This window comes from Chenopodium album, chromosome 6, assembly GCF_948465745.1.
Source record: "Chenopodium album chromosome 6, dcCheAlbu1.1, whole genome shotgun sequence".
NCBI classification, from domain to species: domain Eukaryota; kingdom Viridiplantae; phylum Streptophyta; class Magnoliopsida; order Caryophyllales; family Amaranthaceae; genus Chenopodium; species Chenopodium album.
The window spans coordinates 9,151,216-9,172,950 of record NC_137839.1 but is presented as its reverse complement, the minus strand read 5'-3'; the positions used below and the strand labels follow the sequence as shown (position 1 = coordinate 9,172,950).

Genomic DNA, 21,735 nt, shown 5'->3' with positions numbered 1-21,735 from the left:
AATCTTTATTTTCTTTTAAGTTTTTTGTTTCTTAGGTTACAATAATGTCTCCCTCGAAAGAAAGGGTTTATCTCCTTCGAAAGACAAGGTTTTTTCGATCTCCTTCGAAAGACAAGGTTTTTCGCACTCCTTCGAAAGACAAGGTTTTATTTGCGCTTAATTTGGTCTCTGGTTGTGCGGGGCTACTATTGATTATGGCTCGAATTCGGGTTACGGAATCAACAAAAGAATTTACTTTCTCACAAAATTGCGAAGCGGCAGCGGATCCACTCAAAAAGTTGTATGAGACAACGAACCGAGAATGTGCCGAATTGTTATATTTATGTATTTGGATTCTTAGCCCTTCCCCGATTAATTCTTGTTTGATTTTGTTAAATTCGTTTTCATTATCGTTAATTGTCAATTGTAGATGTCGTATGACTGTTATTAATGAAATTTAACGTCCTTTAGGACTTTTTTTCAAAAAAAATAAAAATAAAATCAAATCGTAAAATCAAATCGTACAAGCTATACAGTTGTAGTGGCAAACGCAGTGAATCTAAATAAAATTACTACCTCTCTTGGCGGTGAAGACTACAACCTTTAATTGCACATACAAAATCAAATCACCAGTTCACCACTATTAAGCACAGTTCTCCTGCTCTTTCTTCTCTGCTGATTCTGGAAAATTTCCAGAAAAATTTGATGAACTAGGGTTTTGAAAGGGGAAAATCAATCAGCCAATTCATCAATGGCGTGCGTATACATTCCAGTTCAGAATTCTGAGGAAGAAGTTAGAGTTTCTCTCGATCAATTGCCTCGTGATGCCACTGACATTCTTGATATTCTTAAGGCCGAACAAGCTCCCCTCGACCTCTGGCTCGTCATCGCGGTTCGCTTTCTCTCTTCGCTTCTGTTCGATTTTCAATAAATTAGGGCGTTTATTGAATTTGAATTACTGGAATTGTTGATTTAGGTTAAATTCATGGTTTCTGCTTGTTAGGGTTGTTAAATTGTAAAAAGATTATGTAATTCAACTTAAAAACGAGAACTTTTTGAGATTTTCCGGTTTCTACTTGAAAAAATCAATGGAAAGGTTTATTATTGTTGTTGTTATTGTTATGTTTAGTTGTGTAGGATTTAGCTGTGGCCTAGTTCATGCACTTCGGCATTGTTGCTGAAAATCGGCTCGAATTGATTCCGGGGTCCCTTGTTAATTCCGCTTAAAATGGGAGTGATTATGTTAATTTAAGTACAAATTCTGCTTTCTGTTAAGTTTATGATTTATTGTGGTTGGGAATGTGGTGGTGTTTTGTAGAGGGAGTACTTTAAGCAAGGGAAGATTGAACAATTTTGTCAGATTTTAGAAGAAGGTTCAAGCCCAGGTAATTTCCGAAGAAGTTGTGCTTTGTTATTAGTTGGCTTTCTCTACTATAGAGTTTGAGGCTTAATCTGTTTTATGTAATTTTCAGAAATCAATGAATACTATGCTGATGTGAGATATGAAAGGATTGCCATTCTTAATGCGCTGGGCGCTTATTATAGCTATATTGGAAAAATCGAGACGGGTCTTAAGGAGAAGGATAACCATTTTGCTAAAGCAACGCAATACTACAATAGAGCGTCAAGAATTGACATGCATGAATCGTCTACTTGGGTTGGCAAAGGTAAGCGCTAAGCACTAGTACTTTTCAATTGAATGACTTGTCAAGAAGGATGTATAGTTGTATGCAACAGTTTTCCTGTGAGCAATGTGGTTGGTTGGTATCTCATGCTCTCATCCTTTATTGCAATCATATTCTCTGGCGATTTGATACTATCAATACTCCGGATAAGGACTTAATGGTAAACTTTTTATCATCTTTGCTGCCGCAGGCCAGCTTTTACTAGCTAAGGGTGATGTAGAGCAAGCATTTAATACATTCAAGATTGTACTTGATGGTGATCCCGATAATGTTCCCGCTCTTCTTGGACAGGTATCTATGCTCTCTATCTTGGTTAATGAAGAAGGGACATTTATTACTTAAGAATTTGAGATAAGGAAGCTGGATATTAGCTTTCTGGTGGCTCATTCTGTAATTCTCCCTTTGTTATGTGCAAGTTCTTTTATGTTTCTTACAGTTCATTCCTGCAGTTTATTTGTATCATGGTTTTAAGTTGCTGCTGTTGTAAACTTGTAACCATTGTGGTAAATTATTTAGTGGCACATACTTTATTATGGTGTTGTGTTACATGTTGTGGTTGATGTGCCGTAATTGTTGTATGGGTCATTCATCTGTATCGTCCTTTGTCTGCTTTTTTTAATTTTTAATTATTTTTTTTATTTTTTGGTTTATTTGCCATTCAATTGATATGTAAGGGTCCCTAAGTCAAGATATATTAGTTAGCTTGCTGGAAAACTAATTAGACTTGACCAATACATCTCGTATTTGATTATTGGCCTTTTAACCATACTCCTCGTGTCCTATATTTAGCTTTCCATTTTTAGTGGCTTACGCTTAGAGATTAAATAATATTGTCCAAAGTCAAAGGGAAAATTGATGATGGATAATGATGGAAAAGTAGGAAGAGGCACTGAAGCATTGATGTTGAGAGAGAAAACAAAAGGATTTATGTGAATCATGAGAGAGAGTTTTCAACTTTAAAAAGGAAATGAGGAACTTTATTGGTTACATTCCAAAAAGAAAAGTGGGAAGTCAATTTGGGGACAGAGGAAATGTTGGTAAGATAAGAAAATGAGAATTTTGGAGAATTAATTTAATTTCTTAATTTGAAGAATTAAAGACAGGGAATTCGCCTTGTTACTATGTCATATGCAGCAGCTTAGAAAAGTTTGTCTCTCAACAATATTATGCATGCTATCCTGAACTCAGTGGTAACTGAACTTGGGATTCAGCTTTGAAAAACTGACCTTGTTATATTTGAATTCAGGCTGTCTCTTTCAAGTTTGTTTAGCATGATTATGTCCATTAGGCTTGAGAGTTGTGACATTGCAATTCTACGCCCTCCACTCCGCCCTTATTTTCTTCTTGTTAATCACAAACCTGAAGTGGGGCGAACGCAGTCCTGTTAGCTTAGCATATGTTTTGTTTTTTGTCCAGTTCATTATTTCAATTTGATTGTTTCAAGCATGCTCTGTATGTGTATCTTTCTCTTCATGTATTAATGATCTATGTAATTGCAGGCATCTGTCCAGTTTAATCGTGGACGTTATTCTGAATCCTTGGAATTGTACAAGGTCAGTTTAGCCTGGCTTATGCTACCTGTGGGATTCCTTTGAAGGAGTTACTAATTTAATTTATCAATCTTTGTTAGAGAGCCTTGAGAGTGTATCCTGATTGTCCTGGAGCTGTCAGATTAGGCATAGGTTTATGTCGTTACAAGTTAGGTCACTTTGAAAGGGCCCGTCAAGCTTTTGAGCGTGTATTGCAGGTAAGAAAACTTCTTTTATTTGCTGTTTCTTTTGACATTTGGGGATAAGACCAGGATTTATGTATGTTTAGGCACACTTGAGGGCACAGTTGGCCACAGACATAAACACATGAATTTGGTGTAGATGAATATCATGGGATTCTATATACACGATACACATACGTTATGTTTTAACCCTACCTGCTACGATGCTTCAATGTTGGTATGGATACTTAGAACTTTGTTTCAGTCCTAAAAGATTAGAATTTTCATAACAGTTAATTTTTGGACTTTAACTCATGTCTGGCACTAGTAGCCAAGTTAAAGCAATTTAACTGTGATTATGGCCTAACACTAAAGAACATATGTTTTTCCATTGATCTCAAGGGATTCTACGTGTATCTATAGCTTGTTTATGTTTTTAGTAAAGTTAAAAGGCTTATTCATCCTTTCCCATATTTTCTTTATATTTTTTTTTGAAGGGGTTGGGGGGGGGGGGGGGGGAGGGGGGAGTTGCTTGATTTCCTGGATTATTATTACCATTGATCATGATTACTTTAGGATATGAGATTCTTGATATAATTAAGTTGGTTTTTGATTTGCAGTTAGATCCAGAAAATGTTGAAGCTCTTGTGGCTCTTGGGGTTATGGATTTGCATGCAAATGATGGTTAGTGACCTGTGAATTTTCTGGATGGTGGTTGTGCTCTGAGCTTAATCTCTATTTAACTGAAGTTTCCTCTTTGGTGAAAAATTGACAGCTGCTGGGATTAGAAAAGGGATGGAAAAAATGCTGCTTGCATTTGAGATATATCCCTACAATGCATTGTCTTTGAATTATCTGGCGAATCACTTCTTTTTCACTGGTCAACATTTTTTAGTTGAGCAGCTGACAGAAACTGCGTTGGCTGTTACAAATCACGGACCAACTAAAGCTCATTCATACTACAACTTGGCTCGATCTTATCACAGCAAGGTCTGAGAATGTTCTTTATTATTTTAATGTAAATAAATGTGGAACTTCCTATTGTGTAAAGTATACAATTGACTAAGGAGAAAAAGATCTAGAGTGAACCCTTTTTCCCTTATATTAATTCTATCCAGCTGTTCAGTTTTGTTTTTGTGCCACTCATCCGTTTTTTTCCTGCTTTCATTATTTCTAAACCCTAGTTCTACAGATTCTACTTCCCTTTTATCTGCTATACCAGCCTACCAGGTCATTCTGAATTGTAATGTAAAATTGTAACTGATCATGCTTCTCCTGCTACAAGTTTTTTGTATTTTGATAGCCTAATTATCTTGTTGGCTTGCTATAATGTTTTAGATAGTATCAGTGTGTTAGATTTCTGATTTCTTCCTCTTCCTCTTACCTTGTAACTGGTTATGGGTGGTTTTGAACTATGAAGATTGATCTCCTCTATCTGTGTAATATGTTGGTGTATCTTTCCTGCAGGGAGATTATGAAAAAGCAGGTCGTTACTACATGGCCTCTGTTAAGGAAAGCAGCAAGCCTCAGGAATTCGTGTTACCATATTATGGTATGTCCAATGAAGTTGTTTCAATTGACTTTGTGTTAAGAGAAAGGGTTTGGTTTAGTTCTTAGCAAATCCATCTTTTGGTGTTTCCTATGATTAAAGCTAGCTATATACTTCCTCCGGTTCTTTTTATTTACAACTCACCATTTGGGCACGCAATTTAAGGAGGGTTAACAAACAAATTGTTTTTAGAAAATTGCACCAATACGAGAAAAGGGCTAGGGTATTGCGGTTCTATTTATTTTGATTAATTTGTCCATTTACTGTAGCTAATATCTTCCTCAAATTGCGTGCCTGCGAGGTGAGTTGTAAGTAAAAAGAAACGAAGGAGGTATTAAACATGAATATATGATATTAGGGCTGAAACTTCAGGGTTTTATTTCCATGCAAACAACCTTAGAAAATGAAAAATCTGATATTTTTTGCTCTCATGGATCACTAAAACCAGTTGGCGCCAAAATTAAGGTTATAGTGACTCATCCTACTGTCTCTAATTCCCACACTAGTATATACAGACTACTAACTTTAAAAATCAACGCATTTTTGACAATTGGGTTTTCAGTCAGATAATAGGAGCTTCATATGAGATCTTTAGGTTTTCTTATTGTTCTGCTGCTGCTTGGTTCTTTAATTCTTTTTAGTATGCTGTTTCTAATATTTTGATTCATTCTAATGGAGAAAACTCAGTTTGACCACTGTTAATGGACTGTATAGGTTGTAAGATTGTAATGTATTATGGAATTTAAAAGAATTGACCTTATGAAGTTTTGCAAATAATTATGCAGCCTTGTCTATCAGTCTGTCTAGCTCAGGTTCTTGTTACTTGAGATTTTATGTTTCATGTTGAATGTCGGTTGTTTATGTATATATTTTGTTGTTCTTTGTAGCTTGGGTTTTGCTTTGGGTTGTCTGACTTTTCTCTTTCTGTGTTTCTTTATACTCGTGAGTCTGAACTTGATATATTATTTTCCAGATACTGCCCTCTAACCTATTAAGTTTCTAAACATTGGGTGCTGATCTGTCTCTTCTCCCTATAAATGCTCCTTTGGTACTCCCTCTGTTCTTAGAAGTTCTTCCCATTTAGAATCTAGACACAATTTACAGCTTAAGAGAACCTTCTAAATCCTTTCCAAGAAAATAACAGTCAATGGGGTCTTGGTTAATTCATCTTATTAAGTACTTTTATGTAATAGATTAATCTTAGAAGGGGCAATTTGGGAAGTCTGTTTTTTAATACTTTAGGGTTAGTAGTCCTTGGCCTTAGTATATGCTATAGGGGATAGTATATGCTATAGGATGTCATGTGAATTGTGAGGAAAAATGTTGAGAGTAGTAACCTCAAATTACTAGGTGATAACCTAAAGCTATCAAGAGAGTAATAGCCTTAAGCTATTAACCTATCACTTTTTGTATCAAATTCTGCCATTATTAATCATAATTCCAAGCTTTCATCTTATAATCCATATATACAAATCTGAAATCAGTCCATTACATTTTAGAATATCAAACTTTTACTAACATGTAAATACAGATATTAACTGTTGAAAATGTGCATTGTCAAACGTATCTAAAGGAAATGGGAAGAAGACAAAGAACTCAAAGGAACAAAGGGATTACTATTATTTTGGTGACACTCACCGATATTAATTACATTTACGATAAGATTGGTTTAGGACCTGTCATTCTGTGTGAAACAGTCTTAATTCCTAGAAATGCGTCTGTTTGTTGCCTTGTAATTCTCACCCGTATATCTTGATGCAACTTCTTTCTGTTCCAAAGTAGCAGAACTTTCTCTCAACCCTGGGAAACTTTAAAGATATTTGTGTAGGATACATGTCTATTTGTGCTTAATTTAGATTCTAGGGTAAGGCATTGGACTAATTTGACTGTGTCTGCAATGTTAAAGCTTGATTATATTGCTACATCACTACAGGTACAGAGATAAGTGTAAGACACTTTTTGGGGGGTTTTGTAAAATATACACTACAGTACTACACCCTGACCCTTTTTTGCCTTTTAAACTGGCTACATCACATGATTTGTTTGCTACCTATCTTTTTACCTCATACTTAAGACCTGGGCTAAAGTCAAGGCCTTCTGCAGGTCTGGGCCAAGTACAGCTCAAATTAGGAGACTACAGAAGTTCTCTTGCCAACTTTGAAAAGGTTTTGGAGGTCTATCCTGAGAACTGCGAAACTCTGAAGGTTGGCTGCTAATACTGGAATTTTCCTTCTTGCATTCAGGCTTTATAGACTCAGGAATGACGTTTCAATTTGTTTGCTGATTATTTTTATTGCCTTTTCTGTTTCGTTTATTTTTAGTCGCTTGGACACATTTATGCTATACTTCACCAGACAGACAAAGCTTTAGAGGTTTTAAGGAAGGTTACTAGAATTGATCCACGTGATGCTCAGGTGATATATTCTCTACTTCTCCAAGTGTTTGCTCCAATTTCCATGTATATATTAAGTTGGGATCATTTGTAAAAAAATACCATGCAAAATAATAAGATGGTTGTTTAATGAAGAAAAAAAAAAACTGTTATATAAGTTAGGAAACTTAAAGTGACACCTTTTGAAGAAAAAAGTAGAACCTAGAAAGCAGGAGGGAATGTATTGCGTAATTATAACTTTAATTTGTTTTGGCTAAAACTTGGGATGTCTAATAATGGTGGGTTTTTAAAGTGATTTTTTTTTTTAAAAAAAATTGATTTATATGCAGTTTTTGGCTGCATGGATTGCCATATAATAATTGTCTTATTATAGTTTTGGTGTTTGGAATAATATATAATGCAACTTATACGCAGGCATTTTTAGATCTGGGTGAAATTTTGATTACATCTGATACTGGTGCTGCTCTAGAAGCTTACAGAAATGTGAGGGCTTGTCTACTATCAGATACTGTATTTTGTCTTTTTTAGTTCTCTTACCTTGACTCCACTTATTGTATTCAGTATTCACAATTTCATGCTTCTTGATAGGCGCGCCTTCTGCTAAGGAAAGTTGGTGAAGATGTACCAATAGATCTTCTTAACAACATTGGGGTTCTTCACTTTGAGAGGGGAGAATTCGAGGTTTGTTTATTTTTGAAGGTTGTTTAACTATTGGCTTTTTCAAGATAGCATAGTAAATTCTTGGTATTATTTTAGCTTGCAGAGCAAACTTTCAAGGATGCTTTAGGTAGTGGTGTATGGCTTTCACTGATAAATGGGAAAGAAAACAATTATGTTGTGGATGCATTCACAGCTTTGGTTCAGTACAAGGATGTGCAAATTTTCCATCGTCTTGAGGAAGAAGGAAGTAGTGTGGAACTACCATGGAGCAAAGTTTCAACAATCTTTAACCTGGCCCGATTACTCGAGGAGTCACATAAAACTCTAAGCGCGATTTTGCTGTATCGCTTGATTTTATACAAGGTAAAATTAGAATATGGCTAAAATAATTTCATCTTTTTATTGATATGCTAAATATGATTCCCCATTGATGAAAGTGCACTCAATACTTTTCAATAAGCAATATTAGGTCTCATCTCATGTTGGGCTAAATTGGTTGTGAAAATCTATTGATCATAAGGCATATATTAAAATTTAAAAGTCCCTGTTTCCTATTCAATAACTGAGTAAAGTTTTAACAAAGTTTTCTAGGAGTTTTTCCTTTCTGAATGCAGTGAATGGTGTCATAAGATTTTTTTGAAAATTTGAAAAGTAGAGGATGGCCTGTTAATTGTAATTTCTCTTGTTAGGAATATTAGCGAAATTGCTTATGGATGTAGTGGAGCAAATGAGATATTCCGTGTGCTTTAATAAAGTATGCTAATACCCCAGTACCCCTTATTGAATTTTTCACATCTATAGCATATTTTACATTTTTATATTATATAGTTATTCATACAATATGGGATTGGAGGGGCTGTATCTTGGAGGACTTAGGTTTTTAGTCCCTTTGAAAAGTCTATGTTATGTATTTGTATTTAATGTGCAAGAAAGATTTTTATGTGAGAAGCTAAGATATATGTTCATTGAAAAAGTGGGAATCTCAATCAATTGTGAACACACTGAGGTTGTCAGCCCACATTGAAGTAAAAGTGATTGCTTCTATTTCTGGCACCAGTTTACGAGTATTCATAAATAATACTATTTCTGTAATTAATGAATACTCTTGAACTGGTTGCCCTTGAATATTTCTGGCACCAGTGATAGCCCACATTAAGTAATAATAGCTTCTATTTCTGGCACCAGTGATAGCCCACATTAATTACTACTAGCAAAGATCTCTTCAAGGGCATAAAAATTATTTCTGTGAACTGTGAAGTATAAGGGCAACCTGTTATTTAAGAATATTCTATAGAGCCAATATGTGAAATGACGATGCCATCATTGTTCAAGAGAATCTGTCACTTGGGGGGGGGGGGGGGGGGGCATTTGAGCCAATATCGATTCTGTTAAACGTTGAAATAGTTAAGGAGGCCTTGGTTTTCTCGACTGCTTAAAAACGAAAGTGTCATTACCATAGCATTCTTATTTACAAAGGTTTACTTTGAATGGTGTATGAGCTATGAATAGCTTCTAGAGAATATTTTACATAGAGAATCTGTTTCCAATGTAGTTATGGAGGTTGTTATGAATCAAAATGGTGTGTTAAACTATCCATGCTTGATTTTATAACTAGCAGATTGTGATTGCATTTTACGTGAAGGTACAGCCTTATTGTTTTGCCCCTTTAACCCTACCAGACTGGGGCCTTGTTAATAACATATGGATAATTGTTGATGCTGAATCATACCTTCTTAATGGCTTTAGATGTCTTTTCATTACTAGTTCTCCAGGATATGGACTTAATTGCTTCTTGTTTACACAGGTGCCCAGTTCTAACTACTCAACTCTTCTACTCTCCCTCCCCCTTGGAAGGAATGAAATTTAATATTCTTCCACTGAGTTCTGTATGATTTTCTAGCCTTAATTGTTTCTAATTTATTTTGCAGTATCCAGAGTATGTAGATGCTCTTCTAAGGCTTGCTGCCATAGCTAAGGCTCGAAGCAACATTCAATTGAGCATTGAATTGGTAAGTCCATACGTATGATATTAGCATATTTTATTCCTCAAAGAGCTCACTTACATGAATCCTTTATTCTGGTGGCCTAAAGGGCTAATGTTTAGGAAACAATATCTTTTCAAATCATTCCTAAACCACTTCTTATCATTCTATGGAAACTTGTGATACTTAATGATCTGGAACCCCAAATTCTGAAGGCTGACATTGCAAAAGAATACCTTTGGATGTACTAGCTTGTTTATGTAATATATTAGGGTTTCACAATGACTTAGTATCTTAGGGCCCATTCAGTATCACTGTCAGTTTGTTTTTATTTTATTTTTATATACTTTTTTCAATAAATTAGAAGTTATTTTAAAAGCATTTTCCAGTTATTCATGTGCTCATACCTATAATAATCATGGTTATTTTGAAAACCGGACAAAAAATACTGGAAAATGCTTTTTGTGGTTTCCATAATTATGTGTTTCATAATTTCATTTTGTAAAAAACAGAATCTGACAGCAAAAAAAAAAGGAAAATATTACAAACAAGTCCTTGGTTTCTTATGTTGCTTTTATGTCTTTTTGATGGTGAGAATCTTTAATTTTTCAGGTTGGTGAAGCACTTAAGGTGAATGATAAGTGTCCTGGTGCTCTTGCTATTCTGGGATGCTTGGAGCTGAAGAATGATGAATGGGTTAAGGCTAAGGAGACTTTCCGTGCTGCTAGTGAGGCTGCTGATGGGAAGGATTTTTACGCTTCTGTCTGTCTGGTGAGAATCAGACTTTACTCCAAACATAATTACTCTAGTATAGCTAACTCTTGTTCTGGCTTTTTCTAAAATAAATAAATTGTTAGATATAAAATAACGTTAAGCCTGCTACTGTTTAAAGCTTCATTTGTGATTTCATTGTGTACTATATTTTCGCTTCAAAATTGCACTTTTGTGGGTCTTTTAGAAGCAGTCCTTATAGTTTGTCATTGGGGAGAATGTGTACATCATGATCTCTCCCAATTCTCCCCTAGCTGTTGTTTACTAACCATATCAAGTATTAACAGTCATCTCTTTCTGTATCATTGCTAGATTGCAACCTTGTCATTGTTCTTATAAAAGATCTTTTCAGTTTAATAATAGTATTTACTGTAAACTTCTTATTTTATTTACGCATCTGTTTATTGTTTACATTTTGTTTTCTTTTGCTCTTATTAGGGAAACTGGAACTACTTTGCTGCACTTGTAAGTGAGTTGAAGAAACAAGTCAAGCACATTCCCGTTCATCTGGAGAAAGCAAAGGATATGTACTCAAATGTAATTTTTTCTGAAGATATCATTTTCTTGTCATTACTAGAATAGATTATATTTATAACACTTGATAACAGATTGTGCGGTTGTACCACCTTTCTCCTTCAGTATTCATATATATTTAGGCTGGGGGGTGGGTTGGTTACCTTTGATGTTGACCTATGCCCTTTCTGTCAAATTTTAATTGCTGACAATTAATTTTGAAATTTCTTTGTCTATTGTGTGACTAGGTCTTAAAGAAGTGCACCTCCAATCTTTATGCTGCCAATGGGCTGGGAATGATTCTCGCAGAAAAGGGACAATTTGATGTTTCCAAAGAAATATTCACACAGGCAAGTTTTGCATGAATTTTTCCTTTAGAAGAATTGTGTGCTTTTTCTGAGTTTAGACATCTGTTTTCTATTTTAAATTTATGCTTCAGATCCTCCGTTTTCATTGTGTGAATTCTCTTACTCGATTAAAACCCTTCCCCAGTCAGAGTATGTTACTGCAGAATTGTATATTTTGTCCCACCATGTCAGCTCTAGTGGTTTCTCCTTGACACTAGTCGCCACTTACTTTTACTGAACAATGAACACCATCAGTTTCCACCACATCAATGAGAGGATTTTTTTTTTTTTTTTTTTTGGGGGGGGGGGGGGGGGGGGAGGTGGGGTCACCTAAAATCTACTGAATTCCATCATTGTGTAAATGGAAAATTACCTTAGAGTGTCTAAACTTATTTATACATCTGCTTCAGGTCCAAGAAGCTGGAAGTGGAACAATTTTCTCTCAAATGCCAGATGTGTGGATAAATTTGGCACATGTGTACTTTGCTCAGGGAAATTATACATTGGCTGTAAAGATGGTGCTTGCCCACTCTTTTTCCTTGTCATGTGCTCAATTTGTTATTTAGTTCCTAAACCGAGGTAACATCATTGTTGTGTTGCCTATTTTGCAGTATCAGAATTGCTTGCGGAAGTTTTACTACAACACAGAGAGTCAACTTTTTCTATATCTCGCCCGGACTCATTATGAAGCTGAACAGTGGCAAGAAAGCAAGAGGACGCTACTCAGAGCCATTCGTTTGTCACCTTCGAATTATACACTTAGATTCAATCTTGGTGTTGTGATGCAGAAGTTTTCAGCATCCTTGTTGAATAAAGAAAAGAGGTCTGCCGATGAGGTGATTTACCATACCTACTCATTTGCTTTTATGTGAAATCTTTAAATATCTTGGTTTTTTGGAAATGTGAAGCATCTTTTAAGTATGGAAAGGCTATATATTATCGACTGTGTAAAGGCCATTTTGGAATTGGATGAAAGAGAATGTGAGCTACCAAGTAGGTTTCTATGTTGGGGCCTGTGTTTACTTTTGCACTGTACATGTGTAGCAAGTCTTGCTTTCATTTAGTGCTCTTTGTGGGGTGAATCATTGATCAAAATAATTACTAATTCTGGGGCCTCCTAAACATTTTTTGGGCTAACCCGGGCTACCCTTAGAAAGTTCATGGCTTACTTTATACCTACCAATTGCTTTTATATAGGTGATTGCATTTCTGCACCAAAATCTGACACTGTGGGTCACCTGAGTCCTGAGTTTACTTGTGATAATCTTCAAAATCTGTCTGCTAGAAAAATATACAGTGTAGCTGGCTGACAGCTTTCCGCTTTCTGTGTCTAATACGTTGCTAGTTGCTACCATTACAGTGTATCCAAGCACAACGCTGGTGCAGGTAACTCGTTTATTTCTCTGCTCCCTTGGATTCTTTAGCCACCCATTATCACAATCTAAAGCCAGTATCCAGCTAAGTTACCAATTTTAACAATGGACTTGGCAGCAGATAAACTTTAATCACTGGTGTAGTTTCTCCCTCCAGCCTTCTTTTCTATGATTTGAATCTCTAGGCTTTGCCAAAGCTAATATCTAAGGCTGTCAATATCATTAATTAAGTTCGCTGGTAGCCAATTTTCCTATTATTGCTTCGCTTTCAAGCTTCGGCATCCAATAATTTCAAATATTTGAATTCCTATTTCATCCAAGACATTTTCCTGAGTGAACTCTGCTAGTCCTTTGCAAGAATAATTCTCTACATACCTTCTATCCATACTATTTGTATTTCTGTCAAAAGAAAAAAAAGAGGGGGGGGGGGGGGGATGATACCCAGACAGTGGAAGGGTCAAGGTATAGTGGCTACAATCAGATAAAAGAGTAGGAGAGAGAAAGAGAGAGAGAGAGAGTCGATAAAGGAATATAGCTACACCAATTAGTAAAGGATAATGTCAAATTTAAATACATTGATAGTTCTGATGAAGGTGTGGGAAGAAATTTATTTGGTTAACACTTTCTGTTTGAATTAGCTGATTCTCTCAATATGTTAAACTTCTTCCATCATTTAAATAGTGCAACAATTCGACTTTTATGTTTGCCAATGCACAACTTTGACTATTAATATTTTTTGTTCTTAAAAAAAAAAAATGGAAGTTGTCTATTAATAATTTACGTAATAAAATATAATTCATGTCTTACAACAACGACAATGCCTTAGCCCCAAAATGATTTGAGGGTAATTTACATGTCTTAGTTTTTAAAAAATTGGTGTATGAATAGTGCAATAGTCTAGTTTTTCTAATTGTCAAAGAACAGAGGAAGCATTAGTTTTCTCCTGAACTTAATTGTAATCCGTGATTGCACAATCAACTGTCTTCCTGCTAGCCTCCTAGCTCTGATTTTTTTGGCCCCAAAATTTATGCTATTAGATTTCTATTTTAATTTCTGGTTCTAATTTTTACCTCGCCTTGATGTGTAAATGGGTTTTAGTGTCATTCATTTATTTATTAAACCTTTTTTAAAAAAAAACTTTTTTGATGCCTTTTTTTAATGGCTTGTTATAGATGCGCACAACGGTTTCAGAGCTGGAGATTGCTATTAGCGTGTTTGGACAGCTCGCTGTGGCTTTTAATCAGAATATTCACGGGATTGATGAAAAAAAGATTGAGACACATGTTAGCTACTGCAAGCACTTGTTGGAAGTTGCAAAAGTTTATAGAGAAGCTGCTGAACTCGAGGAGCAGCAGAGCCGGCAGAGGCTGGAGCTCGCTCGTCAGGTCACATTAGCTGAGGAAGCTCGTCGTAAAGCTGAAGAACAGCAGAGACTTCAGGTTAGATTTCGTAATTCACTGTTCATTAGAGACGAATTATGTCATGCTGTTTACAATACACTGATATTTTCTGAAACAGATGGAAAAGAGAAAGCAAGAGGAAGAGCTGAAGCGAGTGAAGGAAATGGAACAGCGATTTGAACGTGTCAAGGCAAGTATCATCAACTAAGAACTTTAAATAAAACATACTGTTTATCTTGGTAGTTTCTGGCTTGTTGCTGCTGTTGGCTTGCCATGTAGTGGAAGTATAATGTGTGCCTTTGTCTCAATTTTCATTTTAATATTTTGTAGTAGCTCTTGCAAGTTTTGTCTATTCAACCCAGATGGTCTTTAATCTCTTTTAAATGTATGCATTTGTATGTTTGCACACTTGCATTCCTTTTCCCATCTTAGTCTTCTTCTTTCAGTGATTCTAGACATGTAGTTCTCTAATTTTCCATTGAACTTGTTGGATTTCAACCTGCTTACATTTGATGTGTTATAATATGTACTGATACTATTCAACTCTGAGTGGAATAATTTTGCACTCTTGCAACGTACATAAAACAAATATCTCATTAGTTGGTTGTGGTAAATGATGAGTCCCAGTGATAATCAATCCAAAGCTTACCCTTAAGAAACTGCTTTCCAAATCTTAACGCTCTTAGAATGAAAATAAGGTTGCCACTGTTTAATATGATAAATTAGGGTGTGCAGAAAGCATCCATTCATATATGAATGGTAACTTGGGAATTGGAATGTCTGATTAATATGTAGCAATCAAAGTTGTCACTGCTAAAACTCCTGTTTAGATTTAGTATTCTGTAGTTCAAGTGTTCAACTGTCCCATTTTTCTTACAATAAAGTATTTTAACATGATTTTGGCAATGTGAGTTTAATTGAAGTATACCCATTATCCCTTCGCCATACTCAATTTGAGCTTTGGGCAATACCCGTTATAATTTAAGTATATTAACATGATTTCAGGGAATGAATTGCTATCTGCTGCTAGTTTCATTTCAGCAATTTGAGTAAGGCTATGTTTGGATAACAAAAAATGGAAGGAAAGAAAGGGAAGGGAAAGGGAGGGAGACAAAGTTCCTTGTTTGGATAATATGTTGGGGGAGGGAAGGGGAGGAGGAGGAGGGAGAGATCCATTTTCCCTTCTTCTTTAATAAAGACCATCCCTTCTAAATTGGAGAGATTTGGAGGGAAAATGGAGCTCATCATTTCCTCCACTTTCCCTTCCTTCCCCTTCCTCCTATTTCCCTCCCTTCCATTTCCCTTCTAATTTCTTATCCAAACATAACATAAATCTATGGGATACATAAGCTCATATGTGATGTTAATACTGCAGAGGGAATTTATCGTTTAATAAGCTGATATGATGGTATTATTTGTCTCTGTATATTTAAGTATCAATCTCTTTTGGGTGTATTGAGTAGTTATTGACAAAGGACGATAGGACATTTATCATAATGATTTTTTATCACCTTATTCAATATTGTATCATTGTATCATCTCTGGATGCGTAACACTTGACAAAGAGTATTGAACACAGGTCATTTTCATCTTCGTTGGATTTAGTCTGTTGGTATCTGAGATTCTGAGCTCAAATATTCACCATAACCATTATTGAAGAATGGTTAAGTTAGTCAGAAGATGGCCACTCTAGTCATGTAATTTATTTTGATAGGTCCTTATTTAGCGTGTCTTAGAGAAGCTATGTTCATAGGTGAGGATTGCTATTGAGCCTGTTCATTGTGTGCCATGGGTGATTGGTAGATTAGTGTGGACTGAGTATTTTCTCTATCTTTTTTTAGATGTCTTTACTGACTTACAGACTGCCTTTCAGCTTTGATAATCAAAATTAGCTTGCACTTTGGGGCTTTATTTAAATTTTTAAAAAAGGGGAAAACACAATGGTATTTTTCTTAAGATGTTATAGCTTACAACTTGTGGGTCTTTTTTCTATGAAAACTGAAAACTTGGATCTTTCAGGAGCAATTGAAAAGTAGCAGTCAACCATCCAAACGAAAGGAAAGAGCTCAAAGTGAAGATGAGGAGGGTGAGCATAGTGAGAAGAAGAGGAGGAAAGGAGGAAAGAAGAAGAGGAGGGACAAGAGTGAGAAATCGCATTATGAGACTGAGGAAGTTGAAGCTGACAGAATGGAATTTCAAGAAGATATGGATGAACACCACAACGATTATGAGGAACCCACTAATCAGCTCGATACGGTTTATGATGATGAGGAAGATATGGCTCAAGATCCTCTTGCTGCAGTTGGGCTTGAAGATTCAGATGTAGAGGACGATATGGTAAGTATATCTTTTATTGATTATCTTTTATGTATTAGTATTTCTTGTGTTAAGTATATCTTTTATTTCTCATACTACATAAAATATTCTTTTCCTTCGGTGATGCTTATGCATGATCAATTTGATAGAATGCTGAAGATTACCTCCAACATCTCCAAACATAAAATATGCTAGTATAAATTGAAATTTTGCTCTTATACTATGTGCACAAAAGTAGTGAGATTACTTTGTTTTGCTGAAATGGCTCCATCTCCACTTGATAAAGGGTGCACCTACAACTGCGAGTCGGCGGAGGCAGGCTTGGGCTGAATCCGACGAGGATGAACCTGTATATAGGCATGAAGATTCCAGTCCATTAGGAGAAAACACACAGCAGCATGAGACTGGAACCGTAAGAGATGATGAAAACGAAACAAATGTTGAGGCTGATGATGATATAGATTGATGTGAGCGCAAGCTTCCTAAAAGGTAACAAAAGTGTGCTAAGTTTTCCCTAGGCTAGATGGAGATTTGGCCCTCGAGGCCTCGAGTGCAACTACAGGCAGCAAGGGCTGAAGCCTGAAGGTCCTGACCTGGAATGTAGTTGCACTTTGGTGTTTGGAAGTTGTTCAATATCAATTTTCCCAGAGGATGCACGTGCCATTAAGAACTTGTAGTATAAAAGTTTAACTTAGGTTTTTACTCATAGATTAGAGTTGTTTAGGTTATGAATTATGATTCCCCATCTTTTTCTGTACATTAGTTTTTATAAAGGGCCTGTGCCTTTTTTTTTTTTTTTTTTCCTGTATCAAGCTGCCCCAGTTTTTATGTACAGTAATTATTTTTCCTTCTGCTGAATATTATACGAATATACTGTACTAAGTTAGGTAGAATTTATTGTTATTCTTGTGTATGTTCCCGAGCTCACATAATAATAGTAGACCTAGTGACACCCTTAATTCGTTTTATTTTTCTTGAAGAATTTTGTCTGATTAAAAGTGCTTATAGTGCCTTGTATTTGTCTTGTACACAGTTCAGTTTCAACAGTTAATCACCTTAATACATATTGAGATTGAGAAGATCCCAACCTTTACGGTTTTTGGGTCCAATATTTGTGGGTTAAACACTTGAAAGTTAGAAGCGAGGGGAAAGGATAAGAGATCTTCCTATTACCATCCTCAGTTGGGGGATTCAAATGGTATATATTCCCGAATCATACGAGTATTCAAGTAATAGTGTAGCCTGTGTATTGCCATACTCCAAAATTAAGACCAGCTATTAAAAAAAAAATAGAGCCAAGAGATGTAATGCAATTGAAATGGAGTATTTGTCTACCTTGGATTCCAATTAGATTAGCTTACCAAACTACAAAAAACTCACCCTTAAAAATAAGGGTCATAAATGTAGCTATCAGCTATCTAGTTGCCTGTCTTATTCAGTTACTACTCTATTAATAGCAATTGGATTCCACAAGTTAAATTTATTACACTATCTGTCTAAGATTTTAATGGCAGTTTAATTAATCTTTTCTTAAGTTCTGAATAACATGAAGGTTTATCACAAGGGAAAAGCCAAAACTGGCATATCTGTGGGACCCAACCTTAATATAATCAAACAAGTAGAAGTCTTAAAGCAAACAACAAAAGCTCTGAAAACTGAAAAACCAACTTCAGAACCTGCCAAAAGGGTCAAGCTGTCATCTGCCTTTCAAGCAGAGGGAAACTAACACCTCCTAAAACCTAAAAATATCCTCAACAAGCTTATTTCTCCAAAAGCGTAGTATAAACTATGGAGTATTGATCAATCTCATACACATAAACAGTACTCGTATCTATAATTCAATAGCGACAAATGACCAGAACACTTATTTCAGAGATATTTTAAGAAGGCTAAATACTAAAATAAGTGTTCCGTGCAGAGTCATTTCACAATTGACAGGAAAGAAAGGAATAGAATAGAATCAAGAAAAGGCCATAGGAAAAAAAAAACATGGGTTCTTTTCCTTCAGAAATTATGATAGTGTATACCAGAAAAAAAAAATATATATATATTAACACAATGATAATATCATAAAAGATTAAATAGGCACATAATTTGAGTCAGTCACACTTTTCAGAAAAACTCCAATGAAAATACATTGTCTCTTCCACAGTCCAGTACCAAGTCCTATCACTCCACAACTTACAGACTACAGAGATAGAAACAGAAATACAAAAAAGTTCAAAAAAAAAAATTTAAAATAAAATAAAATAAAATGAAAAAGTTAAAAAAAAAATTAACAGCAGACTGACTGACACCCACCCACCAAATTTCAGTAACAGCTCTCTTTTTCTGGTGACCTTTGATTCAGAGTCCCACTCACACCCAGCTCTTGAAATTCTCAACTCCATCTGCAAAAATTAAATAAAAATAATTATTTACTAGAAAAAAGAAAGGACATAATATGACAAACAAATATTTGTCACATTAAAAGCCAACACCAAACAACCCCTCCAAAAAAGGGCAAAAAAAATTAGAACTAAAAAGCATAGTATTATATACTCTTATTATGAAAAATTTAAGAATGTAAAACACAATTACCAATTATAATCAAGTTTCCCTAGAATTTGTGAGGAAAAAGTCATGATGATGAGATGAAGAATTAGGGATGGAAATTGAAAGCTGAGTAGTTGATGAAGAATCAAGCCATGAATTATCTCTTCCTCCTCTTCCTCCACCACCTTTTATAGGCCATTCATCAAAGAAATGATGGGTTGTTTTTTCATGAAAATTCTCTCTTTCATCTTCAACTTTCATTGATAAATCACAGTTAAAATCTCTACCCCAAATGTAGCATTGCTTCTCTTGTTGCTGCTTCGCCGCGGCGGCAGCACTACCATTGTTAAGCTGCTGCAAGTAATTGGGATACCCACCACTTTGCTTTGAATGATGATCTAAGTTACCTAGTTGCCATGTTTCTTCCATTGATGATCCTGAGAATCCTCTCATACTTGATCCTGAACTTTCTGTGAAAAATGCATGTTCCCCCACTTCCTCTTTTAACCCTTGGTAATACCTTTCCCTACATAACATAACACCCAAATCCCATATAATGACAGTTAGCGATAAATAGTCACGCTAATAGTGTAATTTATTATAAACCCGTAATGTGACAACTAAATTGAGAAGGGAAGTAAAAAGAGGGAAACAAAGACAAACCTGTTATAGTCCTTGTGACTGTTTTTGAAAGGAGGGTAAAGAGAATTACAAGAGGAATCAGGAGAAGGGAGAGAAAACAGAGAAGCAGAAGAAACAGAACAAGGGTTTTTACTGAGAAGTGATTGATTGGTCAAAGATGCTGCTGCTGATGCAACTGTCAGTGATGAATTTGTAGTTGAACAATTATTATTATTATTACTACTAATACTAATATTATTATTATTATGACTATGATTATGATTATTATTTGAAGAATTTGAATTTGCAGTAGTCAAAGGTGATGATTCCACAGGCTTTCTTGAACGGTTCTTGCCTCTATGCATGTGCCTTTCACAGTACTTTGAATCTGGGTATGCTTCTTTTGAACATCTCCATTTTTTACCATCTGTTCTTCTGCATCTTCCGGGTTCTGGGTCGATTTTTTTACCGTACCCCATTTGATACGGATTCCATCCCACTGCCAAAACATCGATTACATTATTTCATGATCAAAATGAACGACAAAGCATTAAAAATACAAAGTGTTCGATGTCTCGAAATGAACAAAAAAAACAAACTTACAAGGGGAAGGTTGATAAGGGAATAGCTTAGATGAAATAGATGAATCGAGGCTGCGCTTAACAGTAAAGAGGAGATCAGAGGGAATAGGGATTCCAGCAGCCATGTATTTGTAGATTAGAGCTTGGTGTTCAAGTTCTTGCCATTGTGTTGCTGTAAATGGGAACTTTGTTCTTCCTCCTCCTGCTGCTGTTGCAGTTGCAGTACTCATTGTGGTAAAATTAACACAGAAAGTAAGAGAACTTTGTGATTTTTTGAGCAAAAAAACAGGGGAAATTGTAAGAACAGAGCAAGCAAAAACAGGGGAAGTGAAAAAAAGAAAAAAAGATGGCTTCTTTTGAAGAGAATGAGATAGAGAAAGAAGAGTGGAAGTAGTGTGAATTGAAGTGAAGTGGGAAGATTTAAGAGGAGGGGGAGGAAATATTTATTTTAAGGGACCACTTAGAGAGAGAAAGTAGAGAGAGAAAGAAGGGGAGTGTTTGGCAGAATCTTCTGTACATGGATAAAACTAATGGTTCAGATGAGCAGAGGTTCTGCTGCTATACTGCTGCTACTGTTACTGTAACTGTAACCCACCTCATTTTTTGTAAAAAAAAATTAAATTTTTTTTTGGGTTTTGTTTCTCTCTCTAAGATTTTGGTTTCTCTCTCTAGAAGAGAAGGGGGGTATGCTGTGAAATGCAGAAGTCTACTGCAGAAATAATGACTGCAACTCTGAAAGTCTGAAGCAGCAGATGCTGGTGTAAGTGCTGTTGCCGTTAGGTTTCAGGGATGCTGAAATGTTATGGCTAAAACTGCTGCATGTGTGCAGCTATTTGTCTCTGCCAATCTTTTACAGAATCCCATAAAACAAAAACTAATGAAAGAAAGATGAGAGGTGTAAGGTGTTAGTAAAAGATTTGTTGGTTTATGTGCTCAGATTTAGACAGCTAATTCTTTGTTTTTACATCTTTCACTAACTGTTAATTTCTCTCTGTCCTATCTTGGAACATTTTTTATTTGGAAAGTTTAACCTTAGTAGAGACTAGCTCAACTTCAATCTCGTGAATTTTGTACCATAAACTATTGAGTATATTGGCATATAGGCGATATAGCTAAGTGTTCTGCTTCACATAAACTAGAGAAAATATAAGTCTATCTATTTGATAAACATGTGAAATATACTGAGGGGCATAGCCGCATTTGACTTTATACTCGATAAATTAGGGAATAGGGTCTGTTCTCATTGACTGAACTCAGCTGAACTGAACTGAAGTGAACTGAAATAAATATTTTATAAGAGAAGGAAATTAGGAGCGGAGC

At 35.6% G+C, this 21,735-nt stretch overlaps 2 protein-coding genes across 2 annotated transcripts; one reads left to right on the top strand and one right to left on the bottom strand.

Moving 5' to 3' along the window:
- Window positions 1–450: 450 nt before the first annotated feature.
- Window positions 451–17,646, top strand: LOC145635818 (protein CTR9 homolog). The gene is made up of 24 exons (XM_081687180.1): window positions 451–871; window positions 1,298–1,364; window positions 1,452–1,646; window positions 1,855–1,955; window positions 3,164–3,217; window positions 3,295–3,411; window positions 3,996–4,059; window positions 4,151–4,365; window positions 4,843–4,927; window positions 7,028–7,128; window positions 7,246–7,338; window positions 7,731–7,799; window positions 7,905–7,997; window positions 8,073–8,339; window positions 9,905–9,985; window positions 10,571–10,729; window positions 11,168–11,266; window positions 11,491–11,592; window positions 12,000–12,107; window positions 12,201–12,425; window positions 14,135–14,401; window positions 14,481–14,552; window positions 16,382–16,699; window positions 16,965–17,646. Exons 1-24 carry the CDS (start codon window positions 731–733, stop codon window positions 17,142–17,144), a joined length of 3,273 nt encoding a protein of 1,090 aa, XP_081543306.1. The 5' UTR covers window positions 451–730; the 3' UTR covers window positions 17,145–17,646.
- Window positions 17,647–18,726: 1,080 nt separating this feature from the next.
- Window positions 18,727–20,900, bottom strand: LOC145634539 (uncharacterized). Its single transcript, XM_081685960.1, has 4 exons — window positions 20,438–20,900; window positions 19,877–20,333; window positions 19,259–19,739; window positions 18,727–19,068 (listed from the first exon to the last, which is right to left on the bottom strand). The coding sequence occupies exons 1-3, from the start codon at window positions 20,643–20,645 to the stop codon at window positions 19,268–19,270; spliced, it is 1,137 nt and encodes a 378-aa protein (XP_081542086.1). The 5' UTR covers window positions 20,646–20,900; the 3' UTR covers window positions 18,727–19,068; window positions 19,259–19,267.
- Window positions 20,901–21,735: the final 835 nt, after the last annotated feature.